General features: G+C 37.2%; 1 protein-coding gene across 1 annotated transcript in view; it reads left to right on the top strand.

Annotated features, from left to right (window-relative positions):
- The window catches only part of SVEP1 (sushi, von Willebrand factor type A, EGF and pentraxin domain containing 1), a 196,040-nt gene that overhangs the window by 82,051 nt on the left and 95,145 nt on the right, over window positions 1–18,844 (top strand). Inside the window, exons 8-16 of the mRNA XM_082403710.1 lie at window positions 1,479–1,597; window positions 4,095–4,224; window positions 7,765–7,872; window positions 8,638–8,769; window positions 9,400–9,594; window positions 10,844–10,965; window positions 13,004–13,112; window positions 16,608–16,772; window positions 17,654–17,887. Coding sequence (XP_082259836.1) covers window positions 1,479–1,597; window positions 4,095–4,224; window positions 7,765–7,872; window positions 8,638–8,769; window positions 9,400–9,594; window positions 10,844–10,965; window positions 13,004–13,112; window positions 16,608–16,772; window positions 17,654–17,887 — 1,314 coding nt within the window. The remainder of the gene's footprint in view (window positions 1–1,478; window positions 1,598–4,094; window positions 4,225–7,764; window positions 7,873–8,637; window positions 8,770–9,399; window positions 9,595–10,843; window positions 10,966–13,003; window positions 13,113–16,607; window positions 16,773–17,653; window positions 17,888–18,844) is intronic.

The following is an 18,844-nucleotide window of genomic DNA, read 5'->3' as shown; positions in this document are numbered from 1 at the left end:
TGTGCTCCGCAAGAGGAGAGGCCACCGCAATGAAAGGTCCGTGCACCGCAACGAAGAGTAGCCCCTGCTTGCCACAACTAGAGAAAGCCCACGTGCAGCAACAAAGACCCAACTCAGTCAAAAATAAATAAATTAATTAAAAAAAAATAGCCTCTGAATGTTGGGCAGGCATACTTTCACTACTCCCGGTGAAATTTCCAAGGTCCAAAGTTAAGGAGAAAATCTGAAGTTTCCAGAGAGAAAAGAGAAATTTCACAAAGGAAATAAGGATCAGACTCACACTACACTTCTCATTTATAACTCTAAATGCCAGAAGGAAATGTAGCAGTGTTCTAAGAATACAGAGGGAAAATAGATATAAACTTTAAATTCCAAATCCATTCAAGCTAATATTCAAGTGTAAAGGAAAAATAAAATACTGCTTTAGATTTTAAGAGTTAATATGCTAATGCATCTTTGTGGGGAAAAATCGTCTAAGTATTAGCCCCTCTGAGAAAAGGAAAATATAAATTGAATAAAATTTTAAAGAAACAAGAAAGTGATCTTGTTAGATCAATTCGGATATATTCAGCTGCAAGTTACGGAAGACCTAATTTAACGTAACGTAAGAGGATTTATTATACCATGTAATAAGAACTTAGCTCTACGGTGACTGATGTGGCTATGTGGAATGTTACCACATCTAATTCAGTATCTGTACTGCAGAGTTTCACACTGCAAAAAATATCACTGGCTTTAATTTGTTGTTTGTTTTGCCAGTACATTTTAGCACACTAATTAATTCCACTTGACAGCATTGTTTTGCAGTGCACTTCCTTCCTGCCACAGTCAACATTCATTTTTTCTGTCTCTTTATTTCATTCCAAAAATATTTATCAAACTCCTGTTATATGCCAGGAACTATATAATACAATGGGACAAGAGATATCCTGGCATTCAAAGAACTTAAATTCTTTGGGGGGAGAAAATATAATTTCAAAATGGCAAAACGAGTTATGGTTGGGAAGGACAGAGGGCCATGGGAACTTCTGCAGTGAGCACCTAAAATGGACCAGTGGGGTCAGAGAAGCTTCCTGAGGAGCTTGTGTCTAAGCTGAGAATTAAAGGACAAGTAGGGGTTACCTGGGTACAGGGGGAAGAGAGCATTGATTCAGGCAAATAAAAGAACATGGACAAAGACCCAGGTATAAGAAGAACCATGGTGCTCTCGTGGGACTGAGGGTATTCGATGTGGAGACTGAGTTCTGGTAGGGGATTTGTCAGAGAGGAGGCAAAGAGGGGAGCAGGTACCAGTTCAGGAAGGGCTTCGAAAGTCATCCTGAGATACATTATCCTGAAGGCAGTTGTAAATTCCATATCAGTCAGGAATTGGGATGTAAAAAGCGAGTCACAGAGTATTAATATCTTTTTACCTCTCTCTTAGACGACTTAGAATTACACATTGATATGTTAACTGATTTGTTTATTTTCTGAATCAGACGTGGAAGCTCCTCAAATCACCTGTCCTGCGGACATAGAGGCTGAGACTCAGGAACAGCAAGACTCTGCTAATATCACTTGGCAAATCCCAACAGCTAAAGACAACTCTGGGGAAAAGGTAAGGTTTGAGCAAATATTTGCATCCTTTGTCAGATGGATTCTAAATGCACTGCAAATATGTGTGCTGTTGAAAACTTACTAATACTCTAATGATAGTGCTCTCTCTAGCTGTACTCCTAAATGTTAATGCCCCATCCGATAGAAGAATGATCAGCCTTGAATTTTTCATTAGAAATTTCAGATGAAAATCTAAAAACGGAAACCCTTCATTCTGCGGATCCGTTGGCTGAGAATTCTTTGCCCCTTCCTAGGCTCTGAAGATCTTTTAAGAAAAAGAAAGATGGGGAATCAATCTTAGTTCCTATTTTTAACCATATGTTTTAAAATATGATCCTGAAATGATTGCCTATTGGCCAATCTGAAGAAGATAACGTCAGTGTTTCTTACTCAGCTTTTTTAAAACCAGCGTTATTCAGAACACAGTATTTTAGTATTGTATATACAGTAGCTTGAGATAATTATCCATCAGATGCTAGGAAAGGAATTAGGAATTTAACACCCTCTTAAATCTATACTTTTACTGTTCACATACATGAAGATGCCCTTAAATAGTATATAGTTTTTACACCTGCATGTAAATATGTATGTAAGTTGTGTCATTCAAGGACATGTGCCATTCAAGGACACACAAACAAACACACACAATATGTTCTGATAATTGTGTTGAATAAACACAATATACTTTAAAAAATCAAGATAACTTTTTTAAAGTGTATTATTAAATATAGTCATCACTCTGTATATTACATCTCCAGGACTTATTTATTTTATAAGTGGAAGTTTGTACATTTTGTCCACCTTCACCCATTTTGAGCACCCCCATACCCCTCTTCTGGCAACCACCAAACTGTTCTCTGTATCTGTGATCCTTTTTTTTTTCCTGCCACTTATTAGCGAGATCATATGGTATTTATCTTTAGGTAACCAAAGACAAGGTAACTTTTAAATCTGATTTTAAAAGTGTAAATGTAAATTATAGTACTTACTGTACTGTAGCTGATGTGTGCATTGAGTGCTCCCTCGTGTGTAGTTTCCACATTCTATTAAGAGGCCCATGAAAACATGCATTACCATCATTATCATCATCATCCTGGTCATTGTCATCAAATACTAAGAAGAGTGCAGGGACATACTTCAGGATCCATGAGAATTTAGACTAAATGTAGCATCTGTGTGTTGAAGTATTTTTTAAAAATACAATGGAAAAAACCAATGGATTTGACCTCCAAAGTATTTCTCAATTTTTTAAAATAAATTTATTTTTTTAATTATTTATTTTTGGCTGCGTTGGGTCTTCGTTGCTGTGCGCAGGCTTTCTCTAGTTGTGGAGAGTGGGGGCTACTCTCCGTTGTGGGCGGGCTTCTCCTTATGGTGGCTTCTCTTGTTGTGGAGCATGGGCTCTAGGTGCACAGGCTTCAGTAGTTGTGGCGCCTGGGCTCAGTAGTTGTGGCTTGTGGACTCTAGAGCGCAGGCTCAGTAGTTGTGGCACACGGGCTTAGTTGCTCCACAGCATGTGGGATCTTTCCACACCAGAGATCGAACCCACGTCCCCTGCATTGGCAGGTGGATTCTTAACTACTGTGCCACCAGGGAAGTCCCTCAATTTGTATTTTTAATAGTTCTCTAGCAAACTAGAGAAAAATGCTTCAAATATGTCAAATGTTAGAATGTTTATTATATCACATATTAATATAAATTTATCTTTATCACATTATAATTTTCAAATGGACTGAAAAGGCAAACATATGGTTCAAAAAGGGAAGAATATATCTATATCATGCAATCATATGAGAATTTAATCTTATCATAAGACATTAAGAAACTGCAAATTAAAACAATGACCTCATGCCATATTTTTGATTTACCTAAAGGTAATGATATTTAATATAGATCAGAGAACTTTGAATGGGAACTTTGACAATGATACTATCAAATACTAACAATGGGAATGCAAATGTTTACCATGATCTGGGAAGTAAATTTTGTATTATCTGTCAATAAAATGCTAATGACTTTGAGGTTAACAATTCTGTTTCTGGAAATTTATTATAAGTACGTAATAAAAATATTTTAAAATTATCTGTACAAAACTCTTCATCGTAGTGCTGCTTACAACATTAAAATTTGGGACCAATTTAAATGTCCTTGAATAGATTTTTCTTTTAAAAAATTGCCATGTATTTATTATATAGGTTATAAAGGTATTTAAGAGTCATAAGTTCTAAAAACTATGTAAGAGCATAAAAAATGTTTTAAGATATTATGTTTAATAAAAAAGGAACAACATTTCATATGTATCCCAACTCTATAAACTATATAGATAAATAGTCTAGAAAGAAGTATACCAAAGGCTATGTCTGATTTTTTTTTTCCTTTTTGCTATACATAAAATATTGTGTCTTTTTGACTTCACTTTGCTAATAATATATAAAACAAAAAATAATAAAAGTACTATTAATATTAACTTTAACTTTCCAAATATTTCTCTCCAATAGGTGTCAATCCACGTTCATCCAGCTTTTACCCCACCTTATCTTTTCCCAATTGGAGATGTTGCTGTCACGTACACAGCAACTGACCTATCCAGCAACCAAGCCAGCTGCACTTTCCATATCAAGGTTATTGGTAAGTCTTCAAATTACTTGGGTAGGTTTGTGAAAATAATCCAGTACCCCCAAAGACTTTGCTTCTCCTTTATCTTCAACAACTCCTTTCTCACTGATTCTTCCTTCTGTCATTGAAGCCTACTGAAGCCACTTCCTCTTTGAAACCTACGTACCCTTTAATTATCACTCTATCTCTTTGACCCCGTCCTATATGTGAGCCTTTTGAAAAGTTCCCAATGGTTGCCATCTCTTTTGGCTTAACTGCCATTTATTCTCAAAGTCACTCAAGTCTGGCTTCTGTCTCCTTCACTCATAGAAACTACTTTCATCAAGGTTATGGTGATCTCTAGAGCTAATCCTACTGCACACTTTTCAGTCCTTATTTGACATGTTTCCATAGATTTTACATTATTAACAATGCTCTCTTTATCAAAACTGCCTCCTTCCGTAGCTTCTCTGATACCAGTCTTTCTGGGATTTTTCCCCCATTATTCTCATTTTTCCTCCTTGATTGCTTTTTTAGGCTTCTCTTCCTCAGACCAACTCTCAAGTGTGGATCATCCCCAGGATTCCGGCCTTGGCCCTCTTCTCTTTCTTTCTCTCTAGTTTTCCTGGTAATTTTGTTAACTGACAGCTCCCAGATTTCTATCTCCAGCTCAGATTTCTCTTCTGAAATTCAGAGCAATATATAATACTGCCTACCGACTTTCCCATGTGGATGCCCCACAGGCACTTCAAACTCACCCAAACCTAAAATATTTCTTAGCTTAGAAAATGGAGTGAAGACCTAGCTACCATTGCAGAAATCTGGAAGTCATTCTTGATTCCTCTCCCTCCATCACCAACATCCAATACCTCATCAGGTTCTACTGGTTTCACCTCCTTAATATCTCTGAAATCTGTCCCAGTCTCTCCATCCTCACATCCCACTGCTATACATCACTCCTTCTTTTTTATTTTACTTTATTTTTTTGGTTTGGTTTACTCCATCATCTCCCAGTTGGTGTTTGTGCTTTCAATCAATTCAGTAGATACCAGATACCCACCAGCAAGACTTAAGACGTGGAGAGTATTTGAAGTGGTCTGTAGCACTCAAGAGCACAGACTCTGAACCCAAACCACTTGACTCCATAGCCAGCTCTCCCACTTAAGGCAGTGTAACCAGTCACCTCTCTGTGCCTCAGTTTCTTCATCCAGAAATAGAATTAATAAATATATTACCTTATAGGGTTATTGTGAGATTTTTTGATTAGTTAAGATATACAAACTGCTCAAGGTAGTGCCTGACACATTAAGCTCTGTGTAAATATACTAACATTTTTGTATTTTGGTCTCAGATATATTTTTAATGTTTATTTTAAAATTCAGTACATTAAATTCATTTTATTTTAAGACTTTTACATAACCTCTTGAAATAACTAATGTGTATCAAACTGGCTTCTTACCCTAGAAATGATAGGTTTTGGTGAAAGTAGATAAAAAGACTCATATAAAAGTCAGTCTAGTTCATGTCATAGTGCTTAGTTGTTTTTAATTGCTTTTTCAAGGTTGTTTTAAGCATGAACTTTTATCAGTCACATGAAAAATATGTTGGGTTTGTTTTTATGGCGCTGTGATTTTAACCATGAAAATGTGATTCGAGAGTTTGCCAAGTTTCATTTTTTACAATGAAGAGTCAGCATGATGAAATGTAAAAAGTGTGCTCGAGTGCCTAGCTAGACACTAGCTGAATTTTCAAATTATGAAAGAGAGAGAGGAAATGGGAGGGAGGAGGGGACAGGAGAAGGAGGGGGAAAGAGAGAGTGGGGGAGAAAGGGAGGGGGAGAGAGAGACACAGAAAATATTCCAAAGCCTACATTTTCTTGTTTTCCTCAGATGACGGGGGTGTTGGTGTCTTCATGATAAATGAGAGGAAATAGGAACGCTTTTGCTTAACATTCCGCAGAGTGCTGCCTCACTTGCTTTGAAAGGACTTTCTCTCCCTCTTGGAGACAATGCATCTGCTGGTACCTCCAATTCTTTGACAGTCATTGGCCTCGTCTTGTCTTACTGCTCTCCTGTCCCTGAACTTCAACTTTAAACTGTTTGGCTAAAATCAGATAAATTTAGAAAATCTTGGAACTATTTCATTTGCAATTTCTTTTGGGAAAATAATAAATACTGTTGGATTTGTAAATTTAACTATGAATTGGCTTGATTCAGCATTCTCAAAGTGCACTGACCTCCTGCGAGCATTCCTTCATTCTTTTCTTTATTCAGCAACTTTTTCTGAGCATCTGTTATGGGCCAGGTGCCGTGCTAGGCCGTGGAGACCTAACTGTGAGCAAAAGAGGCTCCATTGCTGGTTGACAGAGTTTACAGCCTAGGAAAGTAGTAACCCAAAGATCCTGTACTAAGGAAATGACAAACATGAGGAAAAGAGAAAAACTGAACATTTATTCATAAGACTTAGCTTAAAACAAAAATCTGTATATTCTCCAGAGGTAGAGCTCGTTTAATTTCAGAATTATATGTTTCCATATGTCACTGATAGTATATCATCCTAGTCTTGAGGCCTATGACTATAATTTACCAGCTTAATGACCTAAGGCAAGTCTCTTAAATTTGCCTGGTTTAAGTTTCCTTACCTATATAATTAGAAAAGTAGTATTCGTCCAGTCTCCCTCAAAGGCATGTTATTACAGACAGAAGGACATTTCAAAAGTGTAAACATTAATAGTTATGTTAAAATTTCCTCCTTTACACCTTCTTTATTGTCCTTTACTGACATCTAAAAATTCCACCACATTCCGTCAGAGCTTTGAAACCTGGCTCATCCGCGCCGCCACCTCAAACCCCTCCTTCAGTGTAGATTACAGTGCCCAGCAACAGACTCACAGTTCTTTCATTTCTACCATGGCTTTCACCCCCTCTCCACTGTAGCCCCCCATTCCCATGTCCACACCCTGTTCTTTGTCTTTACCTGGAATTTATCAACCTTAGGAATCTTAGACTCTGGTGTCCCATCTGTGGACATAACCTCCTGGCCTTCCAACAATACAGCATCCTCACTTACATCTTCGTATTCTACAGCATGACTCGGATCTCTGCCCATTGGTCCTTCCATTTAGCATCTATCAGCCTTTCCATTAAGAGGAGGATCGTGGGAGTGATCCCAGTGAAATGACTGCTTTGGTCATTTCACGCCTTCCGATTATCTGGGAAGGTTTTCTACACTTCTAGGTGGATCAGCTCAACTACCAGTGGCAAAACTCACAAATTAAATGCTCTCCGTATCCTGAATTTGCCTTTCATACTGCGGTACTCATGGTGATTGTAGCAATCTGGTATTTCTTCTTCAACAGGCAGAGGGACGTATAGCAAGAATCAGCTTTTTCTTTTGATGTTGAGGTCATGGATGAAACATACCTCATCATCAAAGGGACCCCAGGGCCAGCCTTGTGTCTAACAAGGTCAAGGTTCTCTGTCAGCACAAGTAGACTTCAGTTCTCTCTCGCAACCTTCCTCATCGGTTTTGAACATCAATTGTGACTTCATTCTCTGATTTCATGTTCTTTAGATGTAGAACCACCTAGCATAGACTGGTGCAGATCCCCACCTCCAGTCCAGGTCTCCGAGAAGGAGCATGCTGCCACCTGGGATGAGCCTCAGTTCTCGGACAACTCAGGTGAGAACGCAGAGGTTGTGTTGTCAGTATGTTACCGCCGAATTATGCTTTATTTTAAAAAGCTTTTAAAAAGATAAAAGAGAAATGAAAAGCAAATTACATCTAAATAGAAGGAATAATTATATAAGGTAATACGTTTTAATGCTAGGATAATTATATATAATTTAACATTATTAATCTTACCTATCCATGGCTTTTCCTTTCATTCAGTATTCAGTGGACATTATTAAACGTGTACAAGATGTTTTATTTGAAAGTGTTCTAATAAATTCATTGAGTCTCTAAGCTTCCAGTGTCCTAAAGACATAAACTATGCATCCTATTGGTAAATCTAATGCAGTTCTCTGTTTTCATACTCAGTTCTTAAACATTTGTCAAAAAAGTTATAAAAATTCATGGGAAAACAGAAAAAAATGAGCTAATATAGCTGAAGTTCACTTTAAAGCTTTGACCAAAACCCCCAAAACAATAAGAATGCAAGTGAAATAGATTTCTTAATTAAATTTCCAGTATTCACAGAGACTGACCTATTCAAGGAAAATAATTTATTTAGTAAGAATACCTTAATTTAATAGGTTTTGAGTCAACAATTTCTGTGTTATAGCATAAGATTATATCTTTTATTTTCTACTAGCGGCCAAATCAGTACAAATAGAATGCCCAGCTGGTTTGTATAAATAGAAAATGAAAATTCAAATCAAATAAAGTGACTGCACACAATAACCCCCAAATTGGATTCCTTCTTTCCCCTTCTTTCCTTTCTAGGGGCTGTGTTGGCCATCACCAGAAGTCATACACCAGGAGACCTTTTCCCTCACGGGGAGACGGTAGTGCGGTACACAGCCACTGATCCCTCAGGCAATAACAGAACATGTGACATCCACATTATCATAAAAGGTATACTCTGCATAAGCCTCCAAAAATCTAGTTGAACTTGATATATGTAATCGCTGTTGCACTCTATTTTGTGAAAGAAAATAGGCTATGAGCAGTAGATGTTTAAAGTTAGAATACTGACAGATTTTATCGAGATTTCTGATGATTATTCCTTCACTTCATGGTAAATAGAAATATTGTCTTCCGAGGTAGTCTTTAATTAATGACTTACTAACATTTTTTTCCAAAGTTGTAAAGTATTGTTGTCATGATACTATTTTGAATGCTTGAGGAGACAGATTCAGAAAATGTATTTCCTATGTAATGTTATCTGGTTTTCATTTTTCTTAAAGGAATGCCAAAAAATAACTCGCAAATCAGAAGTACTTTATCTTTTCATAAAATATGCACAGTTACACATAGGTAATTAATTACCCATAATTACACATAGGTACAGTTTTTTAACTATACCCACCTAGGAATCAAAAAGCAGACTTTGCAACAATCCCACACTAAGGATTTACTGTGAGAGTTTTTCTAGGAGTAGTGGCGGACAGGAGGAATCCTTTTCAAAATTCAGCTTAGACTCCTGGATTTTAATTTGTATTTCTTATACCACTGTATATGAGTAATACAATTTTTTTTACACAGGTTCCCCCTGTGAAGTTCCATTTACACCTGTAAATGGGGATTTTATATGTACTCAAGATAGTGCTGGAGTTAACTGCACATTAAGTTGCTTAGAGGGCTATGATTTCACAGAAGGGTCTACTGACAAGTATTATTGTGCTTATGAAGATGGTATCTGGAAACCACCATATTCCACTGAATGGCCAGACTGTGCTAGTAAGTTCTAATTATTTTCTGGACTCCTTTCATATGTGTGAATATGTATTTGTCTGCCTATGTGTATAAATTTCTAAACATTAAAGGGAAAAATTGCTTCAATATAGGGATTAGGTTTGGTGAGTGGAAAATGGTGCCGTGAATTTGAAGCGTTTGCAGATAAGAGAAATGCTTGTCCCTTGACTTAAGATATTAGCCCCCCAGAGTCTTGCTATTCATCGGATTGCTATAGGATAAGACTCAGTTTATGGCAAAACCATCTTGGCGCTCTCATTTTTATTTACCAGAATTATCCGAAGAGACTTGTCAGCATGTCATTCTTGACTTGTAAACTTCAACTTATAAAGTATAGTCTTAGAGTCTTTAGAAGAGCTTATGTTTAAAGTAAGAGCCAATATACGTGATGTAGTGAGAGATCAGTCGCATTCTCTTTAGAAGTGATTTAGATTTAGAGCTATTCTGTAATCTTATATATTATTATAAAAATAACCCAATATCCTTGTCTAGTGTAAATAATATTTTCTGGAGTGAATCTTTGATCTAGTACTGTAGATGAAGTTTAAATGCCAATGTCTTAGAAGAAGAGTAAAGCCCACTTACTTGAGCTATTTTTTTCCCCAAATTTGGGAAGCAAATAAAAGTGATATCACTCACCTCTATCAAAGATTTAGACAGTAGGATTTTAATGGTGACGCTATTAGGAGACATCGTCTCTGAATATTCCAAGACATCTTGCTGAGTCTAAATTCTAAGCTTCTGATCCAAGGAAAAATTTATCTTTGTGAAATTACACTTTCAAGAAATAGAATTTCACATAATATTCAGAAAATTTTCAATGTCTATTGGTTGAAAATATAATAAACATATAAGTTATAAGTTTACATAAATATAAATTATAATATCTTTGATGCAGCTAGGATTTTTCAAAGATTCCCAGGAATATAATGAGGAGAATTTTTATATCTCTTTTTCTCTTAAATGCTCCTTTTTTTATATGATTGGAAGGTAAAGAATAATATATCAAAGCAAACTTATCACCGGGTAACTGGGTACAGAGCTGCTCGGCTCATGGTTTATTATGATCAGTTAATGCCTGGAAACGTTCCTTAACTGTCATCTTTTGTTTTTATAACAGTCCCACAAATCATGTCAGGATTAAAATACCAAGTTACAGTTAATTGCACAGAAAATTAAATCGTTGTTTTGAAAACACTAACCAACTGGAGCTGTTTTTTCCAACATTTTCCAGTAAAACGTTTTGCAAATCATGGGTTCAAGTCCTTTGAGATGCTGTACAAAGCAACTCGTTGTGATGACACGGATCTGTTGAAGAAGTTTTCTGAAGCATTTGAGACCACCCTGGGGAAAATGGTATGTCAGTAGCATTCCTTTGTTGCTTGCCATATTTGAAAGGATACTTGCTGTTGAGTTTTTTGTAACCTCTCTGGGTCACCTGCAACAAAAATTCTTTGTCCTGATGATTCCCTTCTTCTTTGTGACCCAAACTTGCTCCTCATATTTAGAATTATTCATAGGTTTTTGGACTTCTGGAGTGAATTATATGTAAATCTGTGTTAAAGCACTTTGAATTTTTTAAAACACTCCAAGTCAGCAAGGAAAGCTTAGGGTCCATGTGGTTTGAGAATGTCTGCTTTGTTATTTAAAGTATGACAAAAATGCCATTGTAGACTATATTTCTTTTATGATGAGGAGATCATTGAACATTTAAAGGATTTTCTTTTTCATGCGTTTTTGTTTAGGACTCTTTCAGTGATTCCAGGAAAGCAAAACAATGTATTTAACTGTGTTGAATGTCTTGAAGGCAGGAAATGATGACATATATATATATATATATATATATATATTTGTATCCGTAACAGAGTTGAGTGGCTTAGATTTTGGATAGATTCTGAAAGTAGATGTAGTAGTAGTAGTAGATTTGATACAGAGTGTGAGAGAAAGAGAGGCATCAAGGAGGCGGAGTGTACAGAAGCATAGATACAGGGGTGAGTCCACATGGTGATGTAAGTGTGTGAAGGAAGGGTCTTTTGTGACTATTTGATCTGTGAAAAAAGATGCGGAATGATCAGCCTGGAGTGTGGATGGGGAGGAGTTGCTGGAGGTTTGAGAAAACAGAACATGGTATAAAATAATTTTCTAGGAGAGCATAAATGAATATACTAGGGAAATGTAGTAGGATTGGCAGTAAGCAGCATTGTGTTTTCTCCTAAGCTATAGTTGAGGATGTGGGCGCTAATGTGGAGAAAGCAGAGCAATGAATTTAACCAGGGTTAAAGGTTCTCCAGGCAAACAAATTGAGGAGGGTGCACGCACGGGAGTAATTCATGGCGGTAGACCATGGGATCCAAGATGGGCAAACAAGGAAGTGGAGACATCAGGAGCTGAGAGACAGTGAGGAGGTGGGTAGCATCAGTGGATTATAGATTCTGATGAAGTCAAAGAATTGTTGGATTCTTGGGAGTAGGAGAAGGTGCAGTTACTGGTAACGACGAGGTCTGAGGGTATGATCGTGAGACATACCCTCAAGTGTATGTCTCATGTATGTCAAGTGACAAAGTAGAGCTGGAAGACGGAAGAGGAAGTGAGACTCTAAGGTGATAGAAGGATCAGCTGGGTGGATGCAGAAATCACCGAGGGCTGTGACAGGGACGGTTACCAAGCGTTCTCGGAATGAGAGGGTAACTCAGAGTGGGGGAGGGCTGTAGGTGATGGCCACAAGGAGGGTCAGTGTGTGGTATAGTTGACTGCAGGAACTTCAAAACTCTGAGGCTTCAAGGAGGTTCATGGGAGCGTGATCTGGAAACATCAATAAAGAGTGAGGAGGACACTTCCTCCATGCCCACCACCTAAGAAAACTAGGAAGTCAGGTTTCATTGAGAGCAAAAATGAAGAGAATATAAAGAGAGGAGGTTAAAAATAATAATAATAATAATAATAATAGGAGATTGGCTGATTACTGACTGTGCATTTCAGAGGGCATCAAGGAGGGTTTTGAGGACTTGGAGAAGGGTGGGAGATAGGGTCAGAGAAAAGGGATCTAAAGAGCCATTAATAAAATGTTGTAGATCAACTGCACTTCAATTTAAAAAAAGCCAAATGGGGTGAAAGTTAAGAGACAAGAGATAATCCCAAGAGTCCTGGGTTTCTTGCGGTAAGTGATACAAACCGCAAGAAAAGGCATGAGGCTAATCCTGGTGGTCCACAGGCACTTAGAGGAGGTAGGGGAGGGCATGGAGGAGGGTCAGGAACCTTTTTAAGAACAGACAGAGCTCTAGGGCCCTCCCCTCCCTCCTGCTGATGGAGATGTGAAGGCCAGAGGAGCAAAGGGCTTATCCAAGGCACACCCAGATGTGAAGTATATTTTGTCCTCTTCATTTTTTATTTGCAGGTCCCATCATTTTGTAGTGATGCTGATGACATTGACTGCAGACTGGAGGACCTGACCAAAAAATACTGCCTCGAATATAATTATGAGTATGAAAATGGCTTTGCAATTGGTAATGAAATTATTTAGTGTGGGTAGTTGGCAAAACTGATCTGCAGACTAAGAAAATCATTCCAGAAGAGTGGGGCAAACTGGAAAAATGATCTTTCATTCATTTATTCATCAAGTATTTTAGGATGACTGGATAACTTGATACTGTGCTTAATGATCTTTATAAATATATTACATTTGGGGTATCAAATGAATTCTTTCAAAATATTAGCCAAAATGCCTCAGGATGATAAAAACTAAGAAAACTAAGTCACATTATGATTGTAAAATTCAAGTATTCATATGAGATCTTAGAAGAGAATAGTAATAACTATAAAGTACTAACAGCAATTTTTATATGGAATTTAACTTAAATTGCAAGTAAGCCATTTATTCAAGTCTAATATACCTTCAAGTGGAATTCTGATGTTTTCTTCATGTAGAGTCTGAACACTTTTTTCTTGTTTTTTTTTTTTTTTGAGATATAATTGACATATAACTTTTATTAAAGCTACTCCAAAGTGTGCTATGTGATTTTTTTTGGCTGGTCCATCTGGCCATTTAGCTTACTGTCTTCAGATTTCTAGATTTCAATTGTGTCTCTCAATTAACAAAATTGTCCTTTCCAGTAATTATTTTTATTTCATTCTTATAAAACTGTCCAGAACTTGCAGAGTAATGTTTTAAAATGTAATAGTGATAACAAAATAGTGTTGTGTTTAAAGCACATGAACTCTACAAGCAACTAGTAAGGTCCGAATCCTGGCTTCCCCACCAACTAGGTGTGTGGTCTTGAGCCCAAGTTCTCAAACCACTCTGTGCCTCCATTTTCTCACCTGTAAATTGGGTGTATAAGAGTACTGAACTCATAGAGCCATTGTAAGGATTGAATGAGGAAGTACAAGTATAAATAAAGTGCTTAGAAGGTTGAGATAGTATTAATTCACATGACAGCAGACATCCTTTTTGTTTCTGACACTAGTCATGTTTTTAGTGATTCAGCATTGAGTGATGTTGAATGTTGCTTTAGATTTTTAAATTAAAAAATATTATTTGTGCATATATGTTTATTGCAAAAATTTGAAAAATGCTAAAGAACAAAGAATGATATTGAGATAACCTGCAATCCCAGAAATAATTCTGTTAATATATTAATGAATATGTAACCGTACGTGCATATGTATGCTGACCCATACTATTTTGTAAACGTGAATTTTTAGGTTAGATTTTATTCAGGACATTTTTATGTCATAAATATTATACTTCAATACAATTTTAATGTCTACATATTATTTTATCAGTTTGCCATAATTTATATAAACAATTTCCTATTGTTAGGCTTTAGGTTGTTTTCCAATTTTAACTATTATGTACAACTTCTCAGTGAACATATTGGACATTAAAATTTTAGACAGAAAAACACAAGGTGACATTGGCAGGGGAGCTGGCAGTGGCACATCTAGAATAACAATGCCTCTTCTGTCACACATGACCCAGGTTTCCCTCAACCCCCAGATTGTTGAGGTAGGTTGCAGGGGTGCAGGGATACACACAGAGGGAGTCAGTTGTCATCATGATGCTTTGAGATGGGTGATGTTTGTCATCCTAGAAGGATCCAGATGGCATGTGGTACAAGTGATCCTAAGAGACAACCCTTCCTCCTTGAGTGTCCTCACAACAGAGTCACAAGATCAGCGTAATAGTTATAACACCTTGGCAAGTCATAATGTATGGAAAATAAAGGGCCAATAAATATATTAAAATTGTTTGATCTTATAATAATCATGTAATTCAAATGAAAACTAAAATGAGATGCCATTTTTGACCTGTCAGATTAACGAATTTGAATAAGAATCATAATACCCAGAGTTGGCAAGGGTGTCAGGAGAAAAAAATCATATTCCTATATTGTGTGTAGAGGAGACATTGAAGGGCATTTGACGATATGTATCTAAAGGATTAAAAATGCTCGGACCCAGAAATTCCACTTCTAAGGATATTTCTCAAGATAAAAGTCATGCTAATGTACAAACATGTACCACATTTTATAAATTCTAAGATGTACACTTTTCATTTGGACATCTGTGAAATTGGGATGTGTCTTCTCATTGATGGTGTCTTATACTTTATGAAATAGTGTATGTACAAGGATGTTCTAAAATTTTGAAATAACCTAAGAGTCTGAAGATAGAAACCTGCTTAGTTTCTAGTATAGCTATAGAAGAGAATATTATGAAAACGTTTGACACAGAAATATTATAATATATTTTTGAAAAAATTTGAAAAACAATTACCAAATAATATACATATAGTATGATCTCGTTTTGTTAAAAGTGCGGTACGTTTATTTTTATTCTAGCTATATATATATATATATATATATATATATATATATATGCATAAATGTGTATGTGTGTGTTTATATATTCATAGAAAAAATTCTTGTCTAAAATGTTATGGTCATTATTTCTATGTGATGGAATTATAAGTAATCTTTTATATTTTTCTCTTTGCTAATCTGTTTTTTTTTTCCTATCAACGTAATGGCTACATGACACTTGTGGGACAAATGTTTAAGTGAAAAACAAAAATATTGATCCCAGTTCTTTTTAATGGCCCGAAACATGAATTAAGTTAAAAAAAAAAAAAAAACCTCAAAAACCAACTTACTTAAGTGGACAAGCCTGTATAAATAGAATTTGATGTTTAAAGCACCTAACTAAGCAACAACAGTATGCCTAGATCAATATTAATATCATTTACTATCACTGAGGTTTTAGAATGAGTCAAATATGAGCTAGATAGTTTGCATAAATTAGTTCAATTATTCCACAGGCAAACCTATGAGGAAAGCACAATTATCTCAGTGTAGACACAAAGAAACTAAGATTCAGAGAGATGAAAGGAGCTTGACTAAGATTGTGCAGCCGTACAACATATATGAGAAGCCATCACAACGATATGGAGGGCATCTAAAGAATCACGTGCAGCCACGCTGCCTCCAGCGTAGTTTCCTAACTACGCAATCATTTAACTTACATGCTGCCCTCAGAAACTACCCCCACCTTTGAAATATAATGCAGATATGCAGATATTTGAACAGTCTTCACAAAAGGAAATCTGTTTACATGCATTAAGTTTATAACGCTGATATAAAAAAGCAAGAATGGAGCAAACCCTGAAGGGAAATAGGAATTGATTAAAATCTGTACCTCCTCCCATTTCCTCCAAAGTTAAGGTAATTTATTATTAGGTCAAGGATAGAATGTTTTAAATGCCTATATAGCTCTACAGAGATTTTGCTTTATACTTTTTACGGAATTCATTGGCAATCTAAACTTAACATGAAGCGCCTGAAGCTACAATATGGTATTACAGACGAAACCTCGTATATGGTATATTATGGGCAATTTAAGCAATGATCAAGGACAGTTTGATTTGTGGCCTAACATTAGAACCTAAACGCTGATAAAGGTGCAAGTGTAACTTCTTTTGTCTCTCTGCCCCAACTGTCCAGGACCTGGCGGCTGGGCTGCAGCTAACAGGCTGGATTACTCTTACGATGACTTCCTGGACACTGTGCGAGAAACACCCACGGGCGCTGGCAAAGCCAGATCTTCACGGATTAAAAGAAGTGCCCCATTATCTGACCACAAAATTAAGTTAATTTTTAACATCACAGGTAAGGATAGACTATCTATTTGAAAAGGTTAATATAGCGGGGAATTCTTGGTTGGAGACCTGTTTTTCAGATTTTCTATTTGTTATCATTATTAGGAAATGACCCTGGCACTGAAAATTAGGGCAAGCACAATCAACCAAGTTTCGTCACTTTTTTCTTAATATCACAGATGTATTTTATAGTTCCCATAGCAACAAGCCCCCTGCTTTGTGCTCATCTTGACATGATGAACTACGGTGTGTTTTTAAAAAGCGAGAGTTTGCAGGAATTTAATATGTAATCATGAAGAACTCCACAAAAGGGTGATGTAGATCCAGCATAGGAGAGAAAGATTAAAACCAATCGTGTTGTTCTTAATATTCTCCAGGTACTAGTTGCTCAGTAAGTGGTGTTTAAGTTTCAGTTTATTTTTCCTGGAAGATTTTTTTTTTTTTTTAAATAAACAATTTTATTTATTTATTTATTTATTTAAAGAGTGGTAACTATTTTTTTTAATTTATTTATTTTTGGCTGTGTTGGGTCTTCATTTCTGTGCAAGGGCTTTCTCTAGTTGTGGCGAGTGGGGGCCACTCTTCATCGCGGTGCACGGGCCTCTCACCGTCGCGGCCTCTCTTGTTGCGGAGCACAGGCTCCAGACGCACAGGCTCAGTAGTTGTGGCTCACGGGCCTAGTTGCTCCATGGCATATGGGATCTTCCCAGACCAGGGCTCGAACCCGTGTCCCCTGCATTGGCAGGCAGACTCTCAACCACTGCGCCACCAGGGAAGCCCCCTGGAAGATTTTTAATACGCTATTTCTCTTTGGTAAAAACTCACTACAAATGGCTTCCTGCAGCACCATGTGTGTGTGTTATGTTTTCTCTTGTTTCGTTTTTATCTCAGCTAGTGTGCCCTTACCCGATGAAAGAAATGATACCCTTGAATTGGAAAATCAGCAACGACTCATTAAGACGTTGGAAACTATCACAAATCGACTGAAAAGGACCCTTACTAAGGAGCCCATGTATTCCTTTCATCTTGCATCTGAAATGCTTGTAGCTGACAGCAATTCCTTAGAAACCGAAAAGGCTTTCCTCTTCTGCAGACCAGGCTCCATGCTGAGAGGGCGTATGTGTGGTAAGACTTCTCCCTGTAATCAAAAATATTCGGTGCCTATTGGGTCAAATGACATGGATAGAGTCGTTTTACAACTCTAAAGGGATATTGTGATGAAAGCTACATTTTCTTATTGTTACATGCTTAGTGTCTCAAAAGTCTAGATAACCACTATTGGTCACGACAAGAAAATTATTTTAGGTGAGCGACTCAAATCTTAGTTTTATTTATAGATCTTTAGACCTCACAGCTTTCAGCAGAAACTCATACTTTCTGACCGCTCATGTGTGCTGGCTGAGCCCGTCTCATGTGTTTAATCCTGTTTAGCTACTGTACGAGATACCATTCTTATTAAGTACATTTTATACATGAGAAAACTGAAGCCAGGGAGGCTAAGAACTTACCCAGTAAGTCTTACCGTTTAAGACAGTAAGTGTTGTAGCTGAGATTCCCACCCAGTCAGCCAACATGAAATTCACATAGCATAAACTGAACCATTTTAAAGTATACAGTTCAGGGACTTCCCTGGTGGCGCAGTGGTTAAGAATCCGCCTGCCAATGCAGGGGACACGGGTTCGATCCCTGGTCTGGGAAGATCCCACATGCCGCAGATCAACTAAGCCCATGCGCCACAACTACTGAGCCTGTGCTCTAGAGCCCGCAAGCCACCACTACTGAACCCACATGCCACAACTACTGAAGCCCACGTGCCTAGAGCCCGTGCTCCGCAACAAGAGAAGCCACCGCATTGAGAAGCCCGCGCACAGCAAAGAGTAGCCCCCACTCGCTGCAACTAGAGGAAGCCCGTGCACAGCAACAAAGACCCAACACAGCCAAAAATAAATAAATAAAATAAATAAATTTATTTTAAAAAGTATACAGTTCAGTGGTATTTAGTACAATCGCAATGTCATTCAACTGTCACCTCTATCACAATTCCAGAACATTTTCATCACCCCCAAAGGAGACCTCAGACCC

This window comes from Balaenoptera borealis (assembly GCF_965194805.1).
Source record: "Balaenoptera borealis genome assembly, chromosome: 8".
In the NCBI taxonomy this organism is placed as follows: domain Eukaryota; kingdom Metazoa; phylum Chordata; class Mammalia; order Artiodactyla; family Balaenopteridae; genus Balaenoptera; species Balaenoptera borealis.
Note: the sequence above shows the minus strand (reverse complement) of the source record. Positions and strands in the feature narration are given on the sequence as shown.